Here is a 27,613-nt window from a genome sequence, read left to right as displayed (position 1 = left end):
GTAGGGGCCTGAGGGCACAAGGTGTGTTCTGAATTCTGTAATGTTTTAAATTGTATAAACTGCCTTAATTTTGCTGGACCCCAGGAAGAGTTGCTGCTGCTTTGGCAGCAGCTAATGGGGATCCATAATAAATAGAAATACACTGATTACCTCAAGGAAGGGCAGCAGGAAGGATGCATTTTAACATAGCCCTTATATAGTTCACTGCTTACTTGGCTGCATGCATGTCAAGCATGCCCTTCATCTTGTCCTCGCCGTCTTTCTCGAAGTACATGAGCTTGCTCTGGCGCAGGACGAACCAGCGCCGCTTCCAGTTGCGGCGTGACAGCGTTGAGGACCCGCCACCCTTCTTGTGGAGCCAGCCCTGCTTCAGGGCCTCCTGCTTAGCGCGGAACCACAGGAAGGTCTCGTCCTTCAGCACGCACCAACGCCGCTTCCACGTGTTCATCAGGCCACCTGGGGAAAGAGAAGAGAGAGAGAGAGGGGGAGATGTTAGGCATTGGAAATTATTAAATGAAAGTGTAGAGGTAAGACGCTGTGACTGTAACACAGTCAAAGGGATGGATTAACATCCATTAAAGTTCAATGGTCATTTCAATTAATGCTATTTCCCCATTCATTCTTGAACAAAATAACTTGGAATATAAACCAGAAACAAATGATTGAGTTTCAATGGAAACGTGTGACTCAGTGAAAAGCAAACACCTGATTCAACTAACCATGGGTTTGATGACTAGTTTATCAATTAGTTGTGTTAGTGCTGGATGACTAGTTTATCAATTAGTTGTGTTAGTGCTGGGCTCGAACAGAAATGTGTTACCTTTGATGTGGAGGAAGCTGTGAAAGTATGGCAGTGTGACACAACTATAGACCGAGTCTCGTCGGTAGGACAGCTCATCGTCTATGTCGAACCTGTTGAAATCGTCCTCGCTGTCCTCAAACTGAGCAGAGAGAGGGAAAAAGAGAGAGCGAGAGAAAGAGAGAGATATTAAAAAATATTCCGATAAGAGACATGTTGAGGTTTAACAAACATGTTATGTCAACATCATAAGTAAAATATGTTTTGGTTTCACTTTTACTGATGAAAACCATTAACCATATTATTGCTTCGACCCCTGAACTAGGTTGTGATGTCACCCACAGCTGGTACCCACCGATGATTGGGCCCCCTCCGAGCTGAAGCGATAGGTTCCCGAACTGTTGTAGGTGCCCACAGAACCGTGGTAGTCAGGTGACCACTGCCCTTTGCACGGTTGTGAGAACGCCATGCTGCCACTGGACACTATGGCCCCCTCGTCATAGTCGTCCTGGTCATAGTCCGAGTCTTCATCCGGAGGAATGAGCTCGACCAGATCATCGGACTGGGCCTCTGAAACCTGGGGGTGGCAGTAGACCGAGTCCCCGCCAGAGGAGGTGCTGTGGCAGGCTTGAAACAGCGGCAGCAGGGGCAGCGGCTGGTGGAGTAGTGTATTTGGTGGCAGGAGTGGGATCTGCATTCCGTCATTAGCGTATGGGTCCTCCTCTGATGAGTCGTCGCTGGTGCGGATGCCACTGGTGCGCTGGCCATCTGAGTGGCCATGCTCGCTTGGGTTGGGTGAGTCCTTGTATCCCTCATCATCAGCGCCAAAGCCTTCGTCCACCTCCTCCTCCTCCTCACCCTCCTCCCTCTCTCCGCCTATCTTCTCCTCCTCCTCCACGCCCAGCGAGCACTCGATATTGCGCACGCACTCGTCAATCTCGTCGAAGTTGAGCGACTCCAAGAACTGCTGGGCGGCCTTGCACGCCTCGTCCTCCAGGCGCTGCAGCTCCTGGTCACGGAGGGTCTGCAGTCGGTGGAGGGAGGCCTCGGTCAGGGACAGCTCCTGCTGCTCCTTCTGCCGCTGAAGCTCTTGGATCTCTCGCTCCAGACGTAGGATCTCCTCCACCTGCGAGGCGTCCTGGGATGCGTCCTGGGTCCGCACCGCCTCTTCGGAAAACTCCTCAATAGAGATCTCTTCGAACATTTTGCAAGACTCCATTTCATTCATCTGTTGCTGCACTGCCTGGGTTGCTGGCAATGTTGCTTGTTGTGTCTGTGTATTTTTCTGTGTCCGGGTTTGTGTCTGAGTCAGAAGGTATAGCTCTTGGGCCTGATTGAGGTCCTCAACCTTCCTGGCTTTCTCTGCCTATGGAGAAAGAAAAGAGAGCGCAAAAACTAATGTTTCGAGAGAGACTGGTACTGAGAGTGGTCAGCAAGCTATTAAGCAAAAGGCAACTAAGACAGAGAGAGATAGCACAACACAAAGCGCAGTGGCAAAATGTTTACCTCGGTTTTATCGAATAGGCACCGAGAGTGAAAGACATAATCATGCAACATGCATTGAGAAAGAGGTGATACTATAAAGCCCAATTTAGAAGCAAATCTTAAATGAATGTTATGCGATTAATAGATACTCTTACACATTGTGCTAGCCATTCAGCCTCCAGCCTCTTCTTTTCCCTATAATAAAAAAACACAGAAAACAGCGACATCATGTCATGTTACATATTACCACATATTTCATGTGTGCATTTTTTTGTATTTACATGGCTCATTTGAAAAGGAAAACTTGGTCTAAACATTACTCCCTAACAAAATAAAGGTTAAAAAAATATAAACTTCCTTTCTTGGGCAACGATGAGCTATATAGTTATACAGATAGCAACATTGAATTTCCATCCTCTCAGGCCAGGGGCATAACATATGAATTCATCATTGGTTCAGAATCACCACTGTAATAATTGGTCAGTATGGAGAATTAAGTAAAACCACAAGCCCAAATCCATATCTCCATCCATGGCACAATGAGTATGCAACAATTAAAGTTTCTGGCAATGACATATTTCTGTTGATTCGATGTGATAGGAGTGAAGCCAAATCCAAATTGGCTTCATTTTCTTTTGGTGAACCAGGACCATGCACAGTTGACCTCACTCAGTTTAGCTCAATGCTGGCTCTTATTTTATAGTTTTTCTTATCAAGGCAGGCCAAATGCTCGCTGGCTTCCCAGGCATTCAATGCTATGGGCAGAAACCATGTCATACCACATATAGAACAATGAGACAGTTAATTTCACCGGATGTATAAATGCGAAACATCCAGTTGGCGTTTCCACTCACTACCAAATATAGTGATGAGAGGAAGCCCAGTGGCCGGCAGCCGGCGAAGATGGAGAAAGATGGATTTTGGTTGACATTCTGCACATTTTCTCATCGATGGAACATTTAATCTGGAATCTGTTACGAACAGATTAGGTTTTGTATCGTGCAATCATCGAAACACAAAGCCCACAATAATTGCTACAAAACATGATTCTGTACATTTTTATATCAGACAGCAGGCTCAATCAACCAATGACTGAACTCATGAAAGCTGCTATTCAGTGCTGAATCAAGCGGAAGCATAAACCATATCATTGTAGTGGATACTGTGGTTTACATACGAACAGCACTAGTCAAGTGTGTCATGGCAACAGAACAACAGATGTTGATTTTTTTGATGTGCTTCTCAAAGAAGTATTGAGCCTCCTTGGCAGTGGAAAACGTTTGTGTTGTCTTCCCGGAAAGTCAAGACGAGTCGCATCTCAGCTTTAGCTTGCGTATCTCACCTAGTTGTAGGTCGCCCTCTGTTTCAGCCGTTCGGCACTCAGGTCTGGGTAGATGCTGATCCTCTTCAAAGCCACCAATTCCGCTGCGAGGCGAACAATTTGCCATTAGACTTCAAAACTGTGGATTCGTACAATCGTACACTGAGCTCCGTTGTGGATAGGACTCGTGCGGTGAGCAATGCTAATCAGCGGCATGGGACCAAGCTTTTCCTGCCCAAACCGTTCATATAAAAGATTTTGCTCATGAAGGAAGGTGGGTTGCCCGCTTCCACACCAGTTTCAAGTCCTGTGACCCGCATATTGAAATTATGGGAATTATGTCTGAGTGATTCTGTTCACTTTTTTAGGAGATTGACTCCCCTTCTAGTTTAGTATGTGCTGTGTCCTTGTCATGGAGTCACACCTCTGTCACACGGGCCACGGTTTCCAAACTGTCCACTTTAGTTGAGTAAGCATTGCTGAAGGCTGAGGCAATTTCCTCACGAACAATCTCTTGGATAGTAGTGGGTGTTGTCGGGTGTTGAGATTCGCCATGTTCCCACAGGGAAATTGTGGACGGACAGATTATGCTAGCTGCTGGAGTGAAATAGAATTGCTAGTTGTGTCTTGTAATACTGTCAAAATCACACACCTTAATATGGTGTTATGTGTTGACAATTATTTAACAAGAAGTCTGTTTATTTATAGTTATTTTCTGAAGGCAATAACGGCAGATTGAAGCTCAGAAATAACCTAGTCAGTCGCGTGGGCAATAGCACAATAACGCAACACTGTCTTCTACATAAATTAATAAAGTGAAATAATCCAATCCAACCCCAGTCAGCACACAAACACAAACACACAGAAACTGCAAATAGCCTACCTATCCAGCTCTTCCACCCTCCTCCTCCTCTTATCCTCCTCCATCATCTTCCTCTCATCCAGGAGCTGGCAGTAGACCTTTCGTCCCAACTGGCCCCTCAGGCATTTCTGGAAGGTGAGAGCGGCCCAGCGCAGGAGCAAGAACTTCCGCCTCCAATAAAATGCCCTGTAGTTCTTCTGAATGACCACAATGCACTGCAGCAGCCTCCTGTACTGCTTCCTGTGGAGTGACATCAATGAAAAGGAAATTGATATAGCTCATCTTAGAATCGTATATCTTAGTGTGTTCTCATCTTGGAATAGCTAAACATCACAATAGGTATTCAGTAAGTATGTATGCATAATCATATATACAATTAATGACAAGTGTGTAACAGGGAAGTGGTCCCCCCCAGGGTCTGACTTTGGCCCAATCGTTTCCCTCGAAGAGGCTGTGCGTAGAGAAGGGGGTAGCTGCATCCCAATATGGTGACTGGAGTATTGACTTTGGAAGACATATTGAGACATAGGTCTCTTTTTCAAACGTGCCCTGCACAAATATACACATTATACACAGTAGTGGGCGTGTGGAAAGGAGTGGGTGTGTCAAAAGGAAAGGATTGGGCATGTGGAAAGGAGTGGGTGTGTCAAAAGGAAAGGATTGGGCATGTGGAAAGGAGTGGGTGTGTCGAAAGGAAACTCGTGGGCGTGTGGAAAGGAGTGGGTGCGTCGAAAGGAAACTAGTGGGCATGTGGAAAGGAGTGGGTGTGTCAAAAGGAAAGTAGTGGGCGTGTGGAAAGGAGTGGGTGTGTCGAAAGCGCTCTGCTTTTGGTTAGATGGTTTTGATAGAACTGTTTTTCTTCTTCTTTGATTTCTTACCATGCAACTATCGTACATTGAGCTAACATACCGTGAGAGTTTGGACTTGTGTTTTTAAAACTTCTTATGGCTGCAGGGGCAGTATTGAGTAGCTTGGATGAATAAGGTGCCCAGAGTAGATGGCCTGCTCCTCAGTCCCAGTTGCTAATATATGCATATTATTATTAGTATTGGATATAAAACACTCTGAAGTTTCTAAACTGTTTGAATGATGTCTGTGAGTATAACAGAACTCATATGGCAGGCAAAGACCTGAGAAAAAATCCAAACAGGAAGTGGGAAATCTGAGGTTTGTAGTTTTTGAACTCAGCCCTATCGAATACACAGTAGGATATGGTTCAAGTTGCACTTCCTAGGGCTTCCTCTAGATGTCAACCATCTTTAGAAACTTGAATGAGGCTTCTACTGTGATGTGAGGCCGGATGAGAGCTCTTTGAGTCAGTGGTCTGGCAGAGAGCCAGGTCCTGGTCATTTCACATGAGAGTGATCTGCGTTCCATGGCTTTTCTACAGACAATGGAATTATCCGGTTGGAACGTTATTGAAGATTTATGATAAAAACATTCTAAAGATTGATTCTATACTTAGTTTGAAATGTTTCTACGACCTGTAATATAACTTTTTTAACTTTTCGTCCGACGTTCGGCTGGACCTGCAGGAGCGTTTGGATTTGTGTACTAAACGCCCTAACATAAGTAGCTACTTGGACATAAATAATGGACATTATCGAACAAATCAAACATTTATTGTGGAACTATGATTCCTGGGAGTGCATTCTGATGAAGATCATCAAAGGTAAGGGAATATTTATAATGTTATTTCTGATTTCTGTTGACTCCAACATGGCGGATAATTTTATTTTTATTCTGAGCGCCGTTCAGATTTTTTGCTTTTTCTGTAAAGCTTTTTTGAAATCTGACACAGCGGTTGCATTAAGGAGAGGTATATCTATAATTCCATGTGTAACACTTGTATTGTCATCAACATTTATGATGAGTATTTCTGTAAAATTGATGTGGCTATGCAAAATCACTGGATGTTTTTGGAACTACTGAATGTAACGCGCCAATATAAACTCAGATTTTTTTATATAAATATGAACTTTATCAAACACAACATACATGTAATGTGTAACATGAAGTCCTATGAGTGTCATCTGATGAAGATCATCAAAGGTTAGTGATTCATTTTCTTTGTGCTTTTTGTGACTCCTATCTTTGGCTGGAAAAATGGCTGTGTTTTTCTGTGACTAGGTGGTGACCTAACGTAATCGTTTGTGGTGCTTTCGCTGTAAAGCCTATTTGAAATCGGACACTGTGGTGGGATGAACAACAAGATTACATTTAAAATGGTATAAGATACATGTATGTTTGAGGAATTTTAATTATGAGATTTCTGTTATTTTGAATTTGGCACCCCGCACTTTCACTGGCTGTTGTCATATCGATCCCGTTATCGGGATTGCAGCCTTAATAAGTTTTCCAGAGAATGCCTGAGTTGCATGATATTATTTCAAGTCGGATAGCAGTCTAAACAATAAATAACTGATAACTATCTAGACCAGGGGTGCACAATTAGAATTCAAAGAGGTCCAGTGACTAACATTTTCTCCCCCCAAAGGTCCAAACCATTAAAATGTCTAGCGTGCGCTATGATTTGGGGGCATATGTAGTTCTTGTACCGTACAGTACAAAAGTTTTAGGCAGCTGTGAAAAAATGCTGTAATGTAAGAATGCTTTCAAAAATAGACACGTTAATAGATTATATTTATCAATTAACAAAGTGCAAAGTGAGTGAACAGAAGAAAAATCTACATCAAATCAATATTTGGTGTGACCTCCCTTTGTCTTCAAAACAGCATCAATTCTCCTAGGTACATTTGCACACAGTTTTTGAAGGAACTCGGTAGGTAGGTTGGCCCAAACATCTTGGAGACCTAACCATCTTCTGTGGATTTAAGCAGCCTCAGGAGCTTCTCTCTCTTTATGTAATCCCAGACAGACTCAATGATGTTGAGATCAGGGCTCTGTGGGGGCCAAACCATTCCTTCCAGAATTCCTTGTTCTTCTTTATGCTGAAGATAGTTCTTAATGACTTTCGTTGTGTTTGTCCTGCTGCAGAATCCATTTGGTATTGCATGATGGATAATTATCTGCCTGTACTTCTCAGCATTGAGGAGACCATTCATTATGACCAAGTCCCCAACTCCATTTGCAGAAATGCAGCCCCAAACTTGCGAGGAACCTCCACCATGCTTCACTGTTGTCTGAAGACACTCATTTGTGTACCGCTTTCCAGCCCTTCGGTGAACAAACTGCCTTCTGCTACAGCCAAATAGTACAAATTTTGACTCATCAGTCCAGAGCACCTGCTGCCAAATTTCAGCACCCCAGTTCCTGTGTTTTTTTGCATAGTTGAGTCGCTTGAACTTGTTTCCACGTCAGAGGTATGGCTTTTTGGCCTCAAGTTTTCCATGAAGGCCACTTCTGACCAGACTTCTCAGTAGATGGGTGTACCAGGGTCCCACGGGTTTCTGTCAATTCTGAGCTGATGGCACTGCTGGACATCTTCCGATTGCGAAGGGAAGTAAGCATGATGTGTCTGTCATCTGCTGCAGTAAGTTTCTTTGGCCGACCACTGCGTCTACGGTCCTCAACGTTGCCCGTTTCTTTGTTCTTCAAAAGAGCTTGGACAGCACATCTGGGAACCCCTGTCTGACTTGAAATTTCTGCCTGGGAGAGACCTTGCTGATGCAGTCCTTGTTGCTGTGCTCAGTCTTGCCATGGTGTATGACTTTTGACAGTGAACTGGGTTTGGCTGTTCTTCACCCAGTTTTAATCCTCCTGTCTCCACAGCTGTTTCTGTTTCAGTGAATGATTGTGTTTCAACCTACGTATTGAATTGATGATCAGTAGGTATAATTATTTAATCATACACCTGACTATATATCTACAAAATACCTGTCTTTGTGCAAGTGTACCTACAATAATTGATGGTGTTTTGAAGGCAAAGGGTGGTCACACCAAATATGGATTTGATTTAGATTTTTACTCTGTTCACTGAATTTAGTTAATTGATAAATATAATCTATTAACATGTCTATTTTTGAACGCATTCTTACTTTACAGCCTTTTTTAACCTGCCTAAAACTTTTGCACAGTGCTGTATATGTATAACATTTAAACAATATTTATTGCACATTTTCAATGCAGACACATTAAACATAAAAAAAAATATGCAGCCAAATCATAAATAAAAGTAGACAAATCACAAATGTTCTCATTTTAAGCAAAACAAGACGGCATCTTCACAAAACAATAACACAAGTGCCTGTTTCTGAAAAAGTGCTTTGTTTTTTGAACAAATAAGAAACCACCGGTTTAATATTCATCGTTCCTACTCTCTCCCACTTCACTTCTCCATCTCTCTTCTTTAGTGAGAGAAATGGGCTTTTGCTTGCCATGCCAATCATTTGAATCTTGGCTGGAATGGAGTCGGTGTCAGTCTCATGCACATATGTAGGTGCTCATTGGTGAGTCTAGAACGGTACTTATTGTTAATGGTGTTCATAGTGGAGATAGAAGACTCACAACTGTATGTGGAGCCAAACATGGTCAAGGTGTGTAGTGCTACTTGGGTTAGACCAGGGAAAACAGTCTCAGACACAGCCTGCAGCCAGAAAGTGTCATGATCAGTTAGTTGAAAGGGCTCTCTTAGTGCAACATTTGCTTGCAGATCAATCAGTTCCATCTGTAGAGATCCAGCATGTACCCACTTGAAGGTCTGTGTCACATCCTTCCTGACATCTGTGATGAGGAATGGATTCTCAATTGGGAGAAGGAGCTGCTTTCCAAGGCTAAAGCTGTCAAAGCGATTTCTGAAGTTTCCAATCAGCTTATCTATAAAGTCAATATGAGGAGAAACATCTCTCTCCCCCTGAATCTGTTCCTGCACTTTTGGGAAGTGTGCACAGTCTCTTTGAAGATCTTCCTTGAACACTTCCGCGGGAACCCATTCAATTTGAAGGAGCTGGAGCAGTTTTGCCTTGAAGAAGGGGAAATCCCAGTGGCTAGATGTGCCAAGCTTATAGAGACATACCCCAACAGACTCACAGCTGTAATCGCAGGAAATGGTTGCTCCACAAAGTATTGACTTTGGGGGGGTGAATAGTTATGCACACTCAAGATTTCTGTTTTTTTTTGTCTTATTTCTTGTTTGTTTCACAATAAAAAATATGTTACATCTTCATAGTGGTAAGCATGTTGTGTAAATCAAATGATACAACCCCCCCCCAAAAAAATTAATTCCAGGTAACAAAATAGTAAAAATACCAAGAGGGTTGAATACTTTCGCAAGCCACTGTATATGTCCTTTCCTCTTGTATGAGTCTCGAGTGGTGTTACACCTAACAGGTCTTCACAGAATTCCTTCTTCCCTGTGTGGTAAAATCTAACATACACCAGAAGCTGGGCCTTATCACTCACATCAGTAGGTTCATCAACAGCTAGTGTTCTGCATGTTGCACTCTGAACGAATAGCTTCATCCAACTGTGTTAATACATCCTCTGTTAGTATTTCACTCTTTCTTGCTGTTGTTGGACGTGACATTGGGATCTGCTTGATCTTTTCACAGCTCGTCTTTTTGTTTACCGTCAAGTAAAGTTTCAGTGACAGCATTCATGCAATCCGTCACCACTCCCCGTCAGTAAATGGCTTTTGATGTTGACCCAAAATCCAAGCAATTTTTAGTGAACATTCGTTTGCAAGTTGTTGGGCAGTGAATGCATGGGAGAGGACTTTGATTGACCGATCATATTGGGCTTTGAGTTTGTTTATTTTGCATGCCCTCACCTCAGACTGCTGTGGATATGTTTGCTCAAAAGATTTGTGCTTTGTCTCGTAGTGGTGCTTCACGTTGGCACTTTTTATTCGAGCCACGTTCTCTGAACATATCAGGCAGAGTGGTTTGGCACTCGCTGCAGGAAGGATGAAGACATAGGTCTCTGAACATATCAGGCAGAGTGGTTTGACACTCGCTGCAGGAAGGATAAAGGCATAGGTCTCTGAACATATCAGGCAGAGTGGTTTGACACTCGCTGCAGGAAGGATAAAGGCATAGGTCTCTGAACATATCAGGCAGAGTGGTTTGGCACTCGCTACAGGAAGGATAAAGGCATAGGTCTCTGAACATATCAGGCAGAGTGGTTTGACACTCGCTGCAGGAAGGATAAAGGCATAGGTCTCTGAACATATCAGGCAGAGTGGTTTGACACTCGCTGCAGAAAGGATAAAGACATAGGTCTCTGAACATATCAGGCAGAGTGGTTTGACACTCGCTGCAGGAAGGATAAAGGCATAGGTCTCTGAACATATCAGGCAGAGTGGTTTGACACTCGTTGCAGGAAGGATAAAGACATAGGTCTCTGAACATATCAGGCAGAGTGGTTTGACACTCGCTGCAGGAAGGATAAAGGCATAGGTCTCTGAACATATCAGGCAGAGTGGTTTGACACTCGCTGCAGGAAGGATAAAGGCATAGGTCTCTGAACATATCAGGCAGAGTGGTTTGGCACTCGCTGCTGGAAGGATAAAGGCATAGGTCTCTGAACATATCAGGCAGAGTGGTTTGACACTCGCTGCAGGAAGGATAAAGGCATAGGTCTCTGAACATATCAGGCAGAGTGGTTTGGCACTCGCTGCAGGAAGGATAAAGGCATAGGTCTCTGAACATATCAGGCAGAGTGGTTTGGCACTCGCTGCAGGAAGGATAAAGGCATAGGTCTCTGAACATATCAGGCAGTGGTTTGACACTCGCTGCAGGAAGGATAAAGGCATAGGTCTCTGAACATATCAGGCAGAGTGGTATGACACTCGCTGCGGGAAGGATAAAGACATAGGTCTCTGAACATATCAGGCAGTGGTTTGACACTCGCTGCAGGAAGGATAAAGGCATAGGTCTCTGAACATATCAGGCAGAGTGGTTTGACACTCGCTGCGGGAAGGATAAAGACATAGGTCTCTGAACATATCAGGCAGTGGTTTGACACTCGCTGCAGGAAGGATAAAGACATAGGTCTCTGAACATATCAGGCAGTGGTTTGACACTCGCTGCGGGAAGGATAAAGACATAGGTCTCTGAACATATCAGGCAGAGTGGTTTGACACTCGCTTCGGGAAGGATAAAGACATAGGTCTCTGAACATATCAGGCAGAGTGGTTTGACACTCGCTGCGGGAAGGATAAAGACATAGGTCTCTGAACATATCAGGCAGAGTGGTTTGACACTCGCTGCAGGAAGGATAAAGACATAGGTCTCTGAACATATCAGGCAGAGTGGTTTGACACTCGCTTCGGGAAGGATAAAGACATAGGTCTCTGAACATATCAGGCAGAGTGGTTTGACACTCGCTGCAGGAAGGATAAAGGCATAGGTCTCTGAACATATCAGGCAGAGTGGTTTGACACTCGCTGCAGGAAGGATAAAGACATAGGTCTCTGAACATATCAGGCAGAGTGGTTTGACACTCGCTGCAGGAAGGATAAAGACATAGGTCTCTGAACATATCAGGCAGAGTGGTTTGACACTCGCTGCAGGAAGGATAAAGGCATAGGTCTCTGAACATATCAGGCAGAGTGGTTTGACACTCGCTGCAGGAAGGATAAAGGCATAGGTCTCTGAACATATCAGGCAGTGGTTTGGCACTCGCTGCAGGAAGGATAAAGGCATAGGTCTCTGAACATATCAGGCAGAGTGGTTTGACACTCGCTTCGGGAAGGATAAAGACATAGGTCTCTGAACATATCAGGCAGTGGTTTGACACTCGCTGCAGGAAGGATAAAGGCATAGGTCTCTGAACATATCAGGCAGAGTGGTTTGACACTCGCTGCAGGAAGGATAAAGACATAGGTCTCTGAACATATCAGGCAGAGTGGTTTGACACTCGCTGCAGGAAGGATAAAGGCATAGGTCTCTGAACATATCAGGCAGTGGTTTGACACTCGCTGCAGGAAGGATAAAGGCATAGGTCTCTGAACATATCAGGCAGTGGTTTGACACTCGCTGCAGGAAGGATAAAGACATAGGTCTCTGAACATATCAGGCAGAGTGGTTTGACACTCGCTGCAGGAAGGATAAAGACATAGGTCTTTGAACATATCAGGCAGAGTGGTTTGACACTCGCTGCAGGAAGGATAAAGACATAGGTCTCTGAAGATATCAGGCAGAGTGGTTTGACACTCGCTGCAGGAAGGATAAAGACATAGGTCTCTGAACATATCAGGCAGTGGTTTGACACTCGCTGCAGGAAGGATAAAGGCATAGGTCTCTGAACATATCAGGCAGTGGTTTGACACTCGCTGCAGGAAGGATAAAGGCATAGGTCTCTGAACATATCAGGCAGTGGTTTGACACTCGCTGCAGGAAGGATAAAGGCATAGGTCTCTGAACATATCAGGCAGAGTGGTTTGACACTCGCTGCAGGAAGGATAAAGACATAGGTCTTTGAACATATCAGGCAGTGGTTTGACACTCGCTGCAGGAAGGACAAAGGCATAGGTCTCTGAACATATCAGGCAGAGTGGTTGGACACTCGCTGCAGGAAGGACAAAGGCATAGGTCTCTGAACATATCAGGCAGTGGTTTGACACTCGCTGCAGGAAGGATAAAGGCATAGGTCTCTGAACATATCAGGCAGAGTGGTATGACACTCGCTGCGGGAAGGATAAAGACATAGGTCTCTGAACATATCAGGCAGTGGTTTGACACTCGCTGCAGGAAGGATAAAGGCATAGGTCTCTGAACATATCAGGCAGAGTGGTTTGACACTCGCTGCGGGAAGGATAAAGACATAGGTCTCTGAACATATCAGGCAGAGTGGTTTGACACTCGCTGCAGGAAGGATAAAGACATAGGTCTCTGAACATATCAGGCAGTGGTTTGACACTCGCTGCGGGAAGGATAAAGACATAGGTCTCTGAACATATCAGGCAGAGTGGTTTGACACTCGCTGCGGGAAGGATAAAGACATAGGTCTCTGAACATATCAGGCAGAGTGGTTTGACACTCGCTGCGGGAAGGATAAAGACATAGGTCTCTGAACATATCAGGCAGAGTGGTTTGACACTCGCTGCAGGAAGGATAAAGACATAGGTCTCTGAACATATCAGGCAGAGTGGTTTGACACTCGCCGGGAAGGATAAAGACATAGGTCTCTGAACATATCAGGCAGAGTGGTTTGACACTCGCTGCAGGAAGGATAAAGGCATAGGTCTCTGAACATATCAGGCAGAGTGGTTTGACACTCGCTGCAGGAAGGATAAAGACATAGGTCTCTGAACATATCAGGCAGAGTGGTTTGACACTCGCTGCAGGAAGGATAAAGACATAGGTCTCTGAACATATCAGGCAGAGTGGTTTGACACTCGCTGCAGGAAGGATAAAGGCATAGGTCTCTGAACATATCAGGCAGAGTGGTTTGACACTCGCTGCAGGAAGGATAAAGGCATAGGTCTCTGAACATATCAGGCAGTGGTTTGGCACTCGCTGCAGGAAGGATAAAGGCATAGGTCTCTGAACATATCAGGCAGAGTGGTTTGACACTCGCTGCGGGAAGGATAAAGGTATATTTGTCTGTCCACCCCTCTTTGAAAGCTTAATTTTCTGTATCAACTTTCCTGACTTTTTTTTCTATAATTTCTCCTCTCGCTTCCGCTTCTGCTTCTCTCGCTGTGTCTCTCTCTGACAACATCAGTCTCCTTACATGTATTGTAAACATTCACTTTGATTGGCTGAGTTTCGTGAAGTGATTTAAATAATGCACGTGATTGGACAACACACAGTAGAATGGGGCGCTGTCTTGAACCTTCCCAGCTGCGCTGAGCCAGCTCAGTATGTGTACATTGTAAAAAAGGGTTGCTTCATCAGTATTTAATTGAACAATTATTTATGAGAAATGTGTTGAGGTCCAGATAGATCCTTCACTTGGTTTGGACTTGTAGTTCAGCCCAATCAGCCACGCAAAACGATCTTGAGTGGCAACAAATCTGGCCAATTAGCCTGATTCACTTTCCATACACCCACTCCTTTCGACACACCCACTCACCCATAGTCCGGTCACTATATTGTGCTGCAGCTACCCATACTTGTGTGTGTGTGCACTATATGGTATATGCCTATCAGGTTTGCGGTCAATTCAACGTCCAATTAGTCAATTTAGGAAGTGAATCTCAAATGTAAATTCATACACTGAAAAAAGATTATGGGCAGCAATTTTCGATTCATGAATTTCATAACTTAAACTGAAATGACCTCAAACCTGGTGCACATACAGGATATGTGGCATGTTTACCTGGCCATGTAGCCCATGACGTGAGCCTGAATGACCATGGCTGCTTTTAGCACCTCCAACTCTCGCTGCTTCTCCAGCCTGTGCTCCAGAGACTCCCGTAGAAACACCTGTGGGGGGGATAGAGAGGGAGGAAAGAGAGGAAGGGGGGGGACAACAACTTCAGAAACCCACTCACATACATCTAAAACCGATTTAAAACCCAACACAAAAGAATAACACAGCCCAACACACCAATGTTCATCAAGATATTTTGTCACAAAAAGATGCTCGACTATGCATATAATTGATAGCTTTGGAAAGAAAACACAGAATTTTCCAGAACTGCAAAGATATTGTCTGTGGGTGCCCTAGAACGGGAGCTACAGGCAAAACCAAGATGAAACGGCAACCAGGAAATGAGCAGGATTTTTGACGCTCTGTTTTCCATTGTCTCCTTATATGGCTATTAATGCGAAAGGAATGAGCCTGCCCTTTCTGTCGTTTCCCCAAGGTGTCTGCAGCATTGTGACGTATTTGTAGGCATATCATTGGAAGATTGACCATAAGAGACTACATTTTCCAGGTGTCCGCCCGGTGTCCTCCGTCGAAATTGGTGCGTCATTTTCAGCTGCTGGTATTTTTCCATGCGATTCTGAGGGGAAAGCAGGCTTCCACGAACTGCATATCAATGAAGAGATATGTGAAAAAACACCTTGAGGATTGATTCTAAACAACGTTTGCCATGTTTTGGTCGATATTATGGAGTTAATTCGGAAAAAGTTTGACGTTTTGGTGACTGAATTTTCGGTTCGTTTCGGTAGCCAAATGTGATGTACAAAACGGAGCGATTTCTCCTACACAAAGATTCTTTCAGGAAAAACTGAACATTTGCTATGTAACTGAGAGTCTCCTCATTGAAAACATCCGAAGCTCTTCAAAGGTAAATGATTTTATTTATTTGGTTATCTGGTTTCTGTGAAAATGTTGCGTGCTAAATGCTACGCAAAATGCTAAGCTAGCTTGCAATACTCTTACACAAATGCTTGATTTGCTATGGTTCAAAAGCATATTTTGAAAATCTGAGATGACAGTGTTGTTAAGAAAAGGCTAAGCTTGAGAGCAGGCATATTATTTTCATTTCATTTGCGACTTTCAGAAATCGTTAACCTTGCGTTATGCTAATGAGCCTGAGGCTGTATTCACGATCCCGGATACGGGATGGGGAGTATCAAGAGGCAATACAGGTAACGAGTGGAGGACAGAGGAGCCTCTTAAAGAAGAAGTTACAGGTCTGTGAGAGCCAAAAATCTTGCTTGTTTGTAGGTGACCAAATACTTATTTTCCACCATACTTTGCAAATAAATTCATTAAAAATCCTACAATGTGATTTTCTGGATTTTTTTCTCATTTTGTCTGTCATAGTTGAAGTGTACCTATGATGAAAATTACAGGCCTCTCTCATCTTTTTAAGTGGGAGAACTTGCACAATTGGTGGCTGACTAAATACTTTTTTGCCCCACTGTATTTGGGTATCTATTTACGTGCTATTTATCAGTCTTGTGGCTTGGGGGTGGAAGCTGTTCAGGGTCCTGTTGGTTCCAGACTTGGTGCTACGTAATTACATGGTCATGAGGTTGTAGCGCTGTTATTTCACAATTGGAACCAGGAATGTATAATTTACACATCCACTTGCTGAAGGTTATTCCATATGTGTAATTACTGATGTTATTACACATTTTCTGGTTCCACTAAGTAACTAATGTTTTGGAATTACATGAGTCACTTATGAATTGCCATGTTAATAACGCAAACCAAAATCTGACCTTACATGCAACTACAAGGTGCCACTACAATTGGATCCACACATAATACCAGGGTTGATAAATAAGCTTGGACCTCGTAACAACAATTGCAACAAGGCACACCCTGTCATTAACTACAGGTCAAATGTGATTATTTCTGACCTGGCTCAAAGGCTGTACCGAATCAAGTGTAATGTAAGAACAATGCAGTTACATAGGATGTACTTGTACCTACCCAGGACCAAGCAACTTAATGTAAGGTGAAACCCAGTAACCTTTACAACTACTATGTAGCTAGAATGTTACAACCTTTGCAGGAGAAAGTAGGAGACAGAACATCAGGTATAATCCTTTTAGTTACATTGTAACAGTCTTTAACAACGAACTCTGTAGTTACAATGTTACGAGGGATATACATGTATTTACAATGTTCTACCCAGGAGCAACTGGATGTGAAGTGAAGTGACATATTTTATTACTTTGTGGTTACAATGTAACAACACAGCACAGTAGGAAACCAGGAGAAATAAGGGGAATATTTTTCACCTTGACATTTCTTTAATGGATTTGACAAAGAATACTATTCTAACCATTCAAATTCTATAACTATTGGTACTATTTTACAAATTTACTAACATAGGGTGGTAAAGCTAGCTAGATAGTTAGCATTTTCCCATTTTTCACTCATGTAGCTAGCTATTGGAACACTGTCACAATGTCAACAGTTTTCCAACTCAATTAACTTTACAAGATTGTCATAAAATGTATTAAACATTTAGTTAACAATGTGATTTCACTATTTTGATACTTACATTGGACTTTTGCACATTACAAACAAAAAAATAAGGTAGAAGAAATACAGGTTAAGACAACATGTGGAGTGTTAGAAAACAAACACATTCATTGGACCAGCACTGTGCCTGATTATACAGGATTAGCATTGTAAAATGTGACAGTAGGGAAATAAAGTAATAATGTAGCTGTAGATAATTAAAAGTGAAATGAATAAAATGACAGTAAATCAGTTATGCTAAGTGTTTGCTGAGTAGATAGCTGAAATTTACTACGATTGTGTTTACTTTCCACTTAGATGGCAAACTTTCTGGACTGCTAACTTCCACTTGCAGTAATTTTCGCTCTGGCGCTGGTCCATTTGTTTATTTCTGTACACTTCCGCATGGAATTATTACGTTGTGTTAACCTTTGTGTTTCCAATTCCCTGCCATTGACTCTTAGCAGCACCTCACAACCCTGAGCTGCACTCCACTCCCCATCCCCCACGACCAAATCCTGAGATTCTAGGGGTTACCATAAACCTGCCTCTCAAACACTCTCTGACCTGTGCCCTGATAGGTTGGTAAGGAGTTTACTAGGGGGCCGGACATCTGCATACAATACTTGCAGTCTCCCTCAAGCAGTGACAACATCTCTGTCTCTGCCCATGGAATTGTGGGATGGTGTGCGTGCACAAAGTGGCATCACTCTGACCTTTCACCTCTTACACGCTCTTCGCAGCCAAAATGGAAGCCACATGCTTTTTCTGTCTCTTAAGTTGTCCTGTTTAGAAAGGTTTGTAATGTCCGAATGTGCAATGCAAGTATTAAAATAGTGAAATAACATTGTTAACTAAACATTTTATAATTTTTATAACAATTTTGTCATGTTTATTGACCAAGCTGGAAAACATATTGACATTGTGAAATGCAAGCTATCTAGGCTGTGGATTGTGATCTGAGGAATGTTGTTCCACTCCTCTTCAATGACTGTGTGAAGTTGCTGGATATTGGCAGGATGTCACGCCTTGGTCTTAGTATTTTGTGTTTTAGTTAATTAGTTGGTCAGGCCAGGGTGTGACATGGGTTTATGTTATTGTGTTGTCGTATTGGGGTTTTTGTAGGCATTGGGATTGTAGTTGATTAGGGGTGTGTTTAGTTTAGGTTTGGCTGCCTGAGGCGGTTCTCAATCAGAGTCAGGTGATTCTTGTTGTCTCTGATGGGGAACCGTATTTAGGTAGCCTGGGTTTCACTGTGTATTTCGTGGGTGATTTTTCCTGTCTCTGTGTAGTTTCACCAGATAGGCTGTAATTAGGTTTCACGTTCCGTTTTGTTGTTTTGTATTTGTCTCAGTTATTTTCATGTATCGTCATTTGTTCCATTAAAAACATGAGTAACCAACACGCTGCATTTCGGTCCGACTCTCTTTCGACAAACGAAGAACGTCGTTACACAGGAACTCGAAGACCCTGTCGTACACTTTGATCCAGACCATCCCAAACATGCTCAATCGGTGACATCTCTGCTGAGTATACAGGCCATTGAACTGGGACATTTTCAGCTTCCAGAAATTGTGTTCATATCCTTGCGACATGGGGCCGTGCATTATCATGCTGAAACATGAGGAGATGGAGGCAAATTAATGGTGCGACAACGGGTCTCAGGATCTCGTCACCGTATCTCTGTGCATTCCAATTGCCAGTGATAAAATGCAATTGTGTTCGTTGTCCGTAGCTTTTGCCTGCCCATACCATAACCCCACCGCCACTATGGTGCATCTCTGTTCACAATGTTGACATCAGCAAACTGCTCGCCCACACGACGCCATACATGCTGTCTGCCATCTGCCCGGTACAGTTGAGACACGGATTTATCCATGAAGAGTACACTTCTTGTCACGTTCTGACCTTAGTTCTGTTGTTATGTCTTTGTCTTAGCATGGTCAGGCTGTGAGTTGAGTGTTTTTTCTATGTTTTGGGATTTCTGTGTTTGCCCTGGTATGTTTCTCAATCAGAGGCAGCTGTCAATCGTTGTCCCTGATTGGGAACCATACTTAGGTAGCCTGGTTTCACTTTTGAGGTGTGGGTGATTATATTCCGTGTCAGTGTTTGTTCCACACGGAACTGTTTCGATTTTGTTATTTCACGTTGTCGTTTATTGTTTTGTTCAGTGTTCATTATTCTTATTAAACCATATGGACACTTACCATGCTGCACATTGGTCCTCCGATCCTTCCTACTACTCCTCTTCGTCAGAGGAGGAAGACGAAAACCCTTACACTTCTCTAGCGTGCCAGTGGCCATCGAAGGTGAGCATTTGCCCACTAAAGTCAGTTAAACGCCAAACTGCAGTCAGGTCAAGACCCTTGTGAGGATGACGAGCATGCAGGTGAGCTTCCCTAAGACGATTTCTCACAGTTTGTGTAGAAAGTCTTTGGTTGTGCACACAGTTTCATCAGCTGTCCAGGTGGCTGGTCTCATACGATCACACAGGTGGTCTCATACGATCACACAGGTAAAGAAGCCGGTAGTGGAGGTCCTGGGCTGTCGTGGTTAAACTTGGTCTACGGTTGAGAGGCCGATTGGGCGTACTGCCAAATTCTCTAAAATGACATTGGAGGCGGCTTATGTTAGAGAAATTTACATTCAATTATCTGGCAACAGCTCTGGCAGACAGTCCTGCAGTCAGCATGCCAATTGCACATTCCCTCAAAACTTGAGGAATCTGTGGCATTGTGTTGTGTGACAAAACCGCACATTTTAGAGTAGACTTTTATTGTCCCCAACACAAGGTTGTGTAATGATCATGCTGTTTAATCAGCTTCTTGATTTGCCACACCTGTCAGGTGGATGGATTACAATGGATGGATTATTTCTGCACATAATTTGAGAGAAATAAGCTTTTTGTGCTTCTGGAAAATATCTGGAATCTTTTATTTCAGCTCATGAAACATGGGACCAACACTTTACATGTTGCCTTTATATACTTTTTCAGTATAGTTAGGATTTTTTATTAATAGATTGCTTTGTGTCTAAATTTGGGAATTTAATTTGAATGGTTTGAACATGAATCTTTGTCGAATCCATTAAAGAAAAGTCAAACAGAAATGTTTATCCTGTCTCCTTATTTATGCTGGTTAGTCTATTGTCTGCAAAGGTAATATTTAGACAGACAGACACTGTTCTCTCTCTCTCTCTCTCTCTCTCTCTCTCTCTCTCTCTCTCTCTCTCTCTCTCTCTCTCTCTCTCTCTCTCTCTCTCTCTCTCTCTCTCTCTCTCTCTCTCTCTCTCTCTCTCTCTCTCTCTCTCTCTCTCTCTCTCTCTCTCTCTCTCATCCCTTTGAATCATTACTGTTAAGGATACACTGTATCCTGGGTTATATCTAGCACGTTTCCCTTTTCTATGTTTCCTTGCCTAAAACATAAAGGGAGGGGCCTATAGTCACTAGTTATCTTGTCATAATCCCTGCAAACAATGAATGCAGCTAAACCTCATTTCTAGGCTAAAACAATATTGGCCGGGTCATCTCTCACCTTGGTCTTCCCCAGCTCCCATTCTGCACTGGTGCTGTCGTAGAGGTGGAGTAACTGTACGCACCGTCCCCTTGGGTCTTCTGGTGGAGACACAGTCCTCATTAACACCTTGTACCTGAGAAAGGGACCGAATGGAATGTTAGCATGTAGCTCGGAATCCATTGTCATACGCTAAATATGGCAAAATATAAACATTCACCTTGTCAGTTTTCACGACATGAAACATTGTTGCAGTTGCAAGGAAAGAGATAGGGTGTGGAAGTTAATTTAAAGTAAATATGTGAATTGTTTTCGCCCCACTGTTAGCCAAGTTAGCTTCCTAGCTAGCTGGGGTTATTTACATATTCTTCACAGATACTGTTCTTACACTTCTTTGCTATCTACCATAACATTGCATTATGCCTCCAAAAAGGACACTGTGGCTCCAGGTATTTTTTTACATTTTTACAGTTGTGATGTATCCATTTTCAAAATGTATTAAAATCTTCGGATGTAACTCGTAGAAGAACGTACTGTATTGTAAAATAATTGATAATCAAGTGGAAGGAAAACAGAATACAATCATCTTAGATAGGGCTGTGGCGGTCATGACATTTTGTCAGCCAGTGATTGTCATTCAAATAACTGCTTCACGTTAATTAAGATAAACACATTTCGTATCTCCTGCTTCCAACCATAGCCTACAATCCACTGATGCAGACCTTTGGAACATCTACATTTTAAAAAGTCTAATACATTAATTTAATATAGCCTACACCATCACAATAAACCCATTATTTATTTTAGGCAGGTCTAAATAAACAAACATTATGATATGAAGAAAATGTTGCATATTTCAGAAGAACAGAATAGCATATTCTGGGGCCGAGGCGCAGCGGTCTAAGGCACTGTATCGCAGTGTTGAAGTGTCATTACAGCCGGTGGTTCGATCCCAGGCTGTCATTACAGGCCATTACCGGGAGTCCTATAGTGGCCCAGCATCATCCGGGTTAGGGGAGGGTTTGGCCGGGGAGAGGGGGGCTTTACTTGGCTCATCGCGCTCTAGCCCGCCCTTGTGGTGGGCCGGGCGCCTGCGGGCTGCCTACAGCCGTCAGTGGAACAGTGTTTCCTCTGACATTGGTGCAGTTGGATTCTGGGTTAAGTGAGCGGGTGTTAAGAAGCACGGATTCGGAGGACGCATGACTCGACCTTCGCCTCTCCCATTTGGGAGATGCAGTGATGGGACAAGACTGTGATCAAATTGGGGAGAAAAAGGGGGTAAAAAGAGTCATCCTTATGTTAGGTAGATGTGGCTTTGCCATATGGCTGTGGGCTACACTAGTTCATTTAGCAGGCAAGATTTGCTTATAATTCCTGTGGCATATTATTTTATAGTGAGAACAATACAATTGAACAACTGAATAAAATAGAATAAAATGAATACAATTTTTCCTCAAACGATTTTGCGGCTATTCTGTGTTGAGCAGTTAACAAAAGAAACAGGCCCTCCTATGTCATGTAATTTCCTGTCGCGAACATTCTCAACTCCTATGGCTGGACGGCGCTTGGGCTTGATGGATGTGTCCCTGCCTTGTCATCTGTCCCTATCCGAATGGCCTGTGCTACCTGGAACTTGCCTGCCAAGGAAGTCATCTCCATCTTCTTCTCCTCCTCCATCTTGTAGTGAAGTAGACGGAGAGGAGCAAGAGGATTGTTCCAGTCAGTGCTGGTCCCATGTCACAAGTCATGGAACCCGACGGCAGTGGCATGCTGCTAAGTGGAAGGTAGTGGCTGCGAGAGGTTCGGAGCAGATTGACATAAGGAGTAGCTTCGCCTGTGTCCTCAACGGCAGTACTGACTCCAACTACAGTGACTCCAGCAGCGGCCTCGTCGTCGAGCTCGGCTCCTTTCCCTTTCTCTGGATCTGACGGGGCACTGCCTGCTGTGGGAGTTCTGGACCAATCGCCAAGAGCAGCGGGCATACACTGTCCTGCTTCAACGAATTGTGTGAGGGGTAGGAATGGCCGGATTTCTCCATTCCCTTCTCCGGCCGTCGTATTGTGCAGTTCAATGGTGAGAAATGTCTCAGTCCCTGGAGCACAAACGTTGTGCTATCCAGGAGCACGAGTACATGACATCAATAGGCTGCTCCCAAACATAAACCTGCATCAGGACATCAATAAGCTGCTCCCAAACATTATAAACCTGCATCAGGACATCAATAAGCTGCTCCCAAACATTATAAACCTGCATCAGGACATCAATAAGCTGCTCCCAGACATTATAAACCTGCATCAGGACATCAATAAGCTGCTCCCTAACATTATAAACCTGCATCAGGACATCAATAAGCTGCTCCCAAACATTATAAACCTGCATCAGGACATCAATAAGCTGCTCCCAGACATTATAAACCTGCATCAGGACATCAATAAGCTGCTCCCTAACATTATAAACCTGCATCAGGACATCAATAAGCTGCTCCCTAACATTATAAACCTGCATCAGGACATCGAGTCTATAATAGTTAATGTGGGATTCAATGGCATTATGAAGGGCAGCTCTGAACAGCTGAAGATGGATTTTAAAGAACCGATTGGGTCACTGCTTGACACCAACAGACACCCCTAAATATCTGTCCCTCTGCCTTCCTTAAATGGTGGCATTGAATGTTTCAGCAGACAGCCCTCCATAACAGGCTACGAGACTATTGCAGCTCTGTGGGTGTAACATTTAATGACAATTTTGATACCTTCTGGAACCAAAGCTCATATTATAAGAAGGATGGGATCCACCCAAATCATTTGGGTTCCTGGATCCTTTCACAGCATTATAAGGCTGCGTTGAGACAATGACTTATCAATGACCCAAGCCCAGCTCAGGTAATCCCTACCATTGTGTCACTAAATTGTCATAATGCTTCAGCATTAGTACATTATCCCAGGGGTGTTGGAAGACACAATGTAAGTAACATAATTTGTGTACCTCTTACTGCCCTGAATGTCTCTGCTGAATACACAGCTATTGTATGCAGTAATCACATGCCTATGAATCATTTATACTGTTAGCACTGAGGCGGTGTGCCCTAGTAGGAAGTCCACTGTGTGCAGCTCACCCTGCACTAACATACATAACATGAGCATGTCTACTACTGCTAAGCTTCCCAGTAAAGCAATGGAAACAGTCAAACATCCCAGAAAAGTGCTAACCTAAGAAACAAGGTTAATGAAGTCGATAACTTGCTAGTAACAGATTATGTTCATATTCTGACAATCTCTAAAACTAGATAATACCTTTGATGATATAGTGGTAGCATCTCATGGTAATAACATCTACAGAAAATACAAAAATACCAATGGGGATGGTGTTGCGGTCTTAAGAACCACATTCCTATAAGGCTTAGAGAGGATCTCATGTTAAATAGTGTTGAAGTAATATGGCTACAGGTTCATCTGCCTCACCCAAAGCCCATTCTGGTGGGAAGCTGCTATAGACCACCAAGTGCTAACAGTCAGTATCTGGATAAATGTGTGAAATGCTTGATAATGTATGTGATATCAACATAGAGCTATATTTTCTTGGTGATTTCAATATTGACTGGCTTTCATCAAGCTGCTCACTCAAGAAAAAGTTTCAAACTGTAACCAGTGCCTGCAACCTGGTTCAGATTATCAGTCAACCTACCAGCGTAGTTACAAACAGCACATGAATGAAATCATCAACATGGATTGATCACATCTTTACTAATGCTGCAGACATTTTATTGAAAGCAGTATCCAGATGCCTAGGATGTAGTGATCACAATATCTAGGAAAACCAAAGTTCCAAAGGCTGGGCCTAATATAGTGTATAAGAGGTCATACAATACATTTTGTAGTGATTCCTATGTTGTTGACGTAAAGAACATTTGCTGGTCTGTGGTGTGTAATGAGGAGCAACCAGACATGGCACTTGACACATTTATAAAATGTCTTATTCCAGTTACTAATAAGCATGCACCATTAATTAAGAAAATGACTGTAAAAACTGTTAAATCCCCTTTGATCGACGAGGAACCAAAATACATTACATTACATTTACATTTAAGTCATTTAGCAGACGCTCTTATCCAGAGCGACTTACATACTTACTTGTATGGTTGAGAGGGATGAGGCAAAAGGAATGGCAAATATGTCTGGCAGCACAACCGATTGGCAAACGTACTGCTATAGAGAAATCATGTGACTAAACCGAAGAAAAAAAAGAAAAAACTATACTATGAATCAAAGATAAATTATATAAAGAATGATAGAAAAAGCTTTGGAAAAAAGCGAACTCAGCTCCATCATTCATTGAATCAGATGTATCATTCGTCAAACAACCCACTGATATTGCCATTTACTTTAGTGATTTATTATTTGTCAATATTAGCAAATTTAGGCAAGACATGCCAGCAGCAAACACTGACACTACACATTCAAGTATATCTGACCAAATAATGATAGACAAGAATTGTAATTTTGAATTCTGTAAAGTGAGTGTGGAAAAGGTGAAACAAATATTGTTGTCAATCAACAATGACAAGCCACCGGGGTCTGACAACTTGGATGGAAAACTACTGATGATATTGACAAGCCACCTGGGTCTGACAACTTGGATGGAAAACTACTGATGATATTGTCAATGACAAGCCACCTGGGTCTGACAACTTGGATGGAAAACTACTGATGATATTGACAATGACAAGCCACCTGGGTCTGACAACTTGGATGGCAAACTACTGATGATATTGACAATGACAAGCCACCTGGGTCTGACAACTTGGATGGAAAACTACTGATGATATTGACAATGACAAGCCACCTGGGTCTGACAACTTGGATGGCAAACTACTGATGATATTGACAATGACAAGCCACCTGGGTCTGACAACTTGGATGGCAAACTACTGATGATATTGACAATGACAAGCCACCTGGGTCTGACAACTTGGATGGCAAACTACTGATGATATTGACAATGACAAGCCACCGGGGTCTGACAACTTGGATGGAAAACTACTGATGATATTGACAATGACAAGCCACCTGGGTCTGACAACTTGGATGGCAAACTACTGATGATATTGTCAATGACAAGCCACCTGGGTCTGACAACTTGGATGGAAAACTACTGATGATATTGACAATGACAAGCCACCTGGGTCTGACAACTTGGATGGCAAACTACTGATGATATTGACAATGACAAGCCACCTGGGTCTGACAACTTGGATGGAAAACTACTGATGATATTGACAATGACAAGCCACCTGGGTCTGACAACTTGGATGGCAAACTACTGATGATATTGACAATGACAAGCCACCTGGGTCTGACAACTTGGATGGCAAACTACTGATGATATTGACAATGACAAGCCACCTGGGTCTGACAACTTGGATGGCAAACTACTGATGATATTGACAATGACAAGCCACCGGGGTCTGACAACTTGGATGGAAAACTACTGATGATATTGACAATGACAAGCCACCTGGGTCTGACAACTTGGATGGCAAACTACTGATGATATTGACAATGACAAGCCACCTGGGTCTGACAACTTGGATGGAAAACTACTGATGATATTGCCACTATTTGCCATATTTTCAATTTAAGTCTACAAGAAAGTGTGTGCCCTCAGGCCTGGAGGGAAGCAAAAGTCATTCTGGTATTTCGCTACACTCGCATTAACATCTGCTAACCATGTGTATGTGACAAATCAAATTTGATTTTGATTTGAATTCATTCCGCTACCCAGTAATAGTAAAGCTCCCTTTTCTGGCTCAAATAGACGACCAATCAGCCTGTTACCAACCCTTAGTAAACTTTTGGAAAAAAATGTGTTTGAACAGTTTCCGGTTCCGGTTGGAGCGAGCGGTCGCATCTACACTTCGGTCCGCAGGTAGTATAACTTTTCATTACATTTCGTTATAGTACAACGGTTTGATTTGTCTTATCTTAGCAATTTCTTCTTAGCTAGCTACATAGCCGTCTTTGTATCAACGACAATTGCATATTATCGTATTTCGTCGTCCTAACGTATCTGCCCAGCAGCTAGCTAAGCAGCTAACTAACATCCACTGTACACTAGCACTGTAGAAACTATTACACTCAACTGAACGACTCGATTAGCGTAGTGTCAGCTAGCTACATAGTTGTCTTCGCTGTCTTCGTATCCAAGATAATTGTGCAGTCTAGAGTGTGTAGACTTAGAGTGATTATCTTAATTTACCGAGGTTAGCTAGCCAGCTATTTGTCGTCCTTAACGTAGGAAATGCTGCTAGCTAGCTAGCCAACAGCTAGCCAACCTCTACCGAATTGAACTCCAACTACCCGGTCAACATTCCGCGTCGCTCCACAGGTAGTATCACATTTTTCATTTCACTTCATTACAGTACAACGGTTTGATTTGTTTGATCGTAGCTAGCTAGCTACATAGCCGTCTTTGTATCTAAGACAATTGTGTAGCCTAGAGCGATTTTCTAGGCTAGCTGGCCAGCTATTGTCGTTCTTCTAACGTAGCTAGCCAGCTAGCCCCCGAATAGCAGCACTGTAGTAACTATTACAGTACAACGGTTTGTTTTGTTTGATCGTAGCTAGCTAGCTACATAGCCGTCTTTGTATCTAAGACAATTGTGTAGCCTAGAGCGATTTTCTAGGTTAGCTGGCCAGCTATTGTCGTTCTTCTAACGTAGCTAGCCAGCTAGCCCCCGAATAGCAGCACTGTAGTAACTATTACAGTACAACGGTTTGTTTTGTTTGATCGTAGCTAGCTAGCTACATAGCCGTCTTTGTATCTAAGACAATTGTTTAGCCTAGAGCGATTTTCTAGGT

General features: G+C 43.1%; 1 protein-coding gene across 1 annotated transcript in view; it reads right to left on the bottom strand.

Moving 5' to 3' along the window:
* myo10 (myosin X) overlaps positions 1 to 27,613 on the bottom strand; it is a 263,426-nt gene that overhangs the window by 29,796 nt on the left and 206,017 nt on the right. Inside the window, exons 21-27 of the mRNA XM_064942709.1 lie at positions 20,778 to 20,892; positions 14,692 to 14,798; positions 4,489 to 4,707; positions 2,440 to 2,479; positions 1,155 to 2,165; positions 821 to 941; positions 213 to 456 (exon numbers count right to left, since the gene is read on the bottom strand). Coding sequence (XP_064798781.1) covers positions 213 to 456; positions 821 to 941; positions 1,155 to 2,165; positions 2,440 to 2,479; positions 4,489 to 4,707; positions 14,692 to 14,798; positions 20,778 to 20,892 — 1,857 coding nt within the window. The remainder of the gene's footprint in view (positions 1 to 212; positions 457 to 820; positions 942 to 1,154; positions 2,166 to 2,439; positions 2,480 to 4,488; positions 4,708 to 14,691; positions 14,799 to 20,777; positions 20,893 to 27,613) is intronic.

This window comes from Oncorhynchus masou, chromosome 3 (genome assembly GCF_036934945.1).
Source record: "Oncorhynchus masou masou isolate Uvic2021 chromosome 3, UVic_Omas_1.1, whole genome shotgun sequence".
Lineage (NCBI taxonomy): Eukaryota > Metazoa > Chordata > Actinopteri > Salmoniformes > Salmonidae > Oncorhynchus > Oncorhynchus masou.
This window is presented reverse-complemented; position numbering and strand designations above follow the sequence as displayed.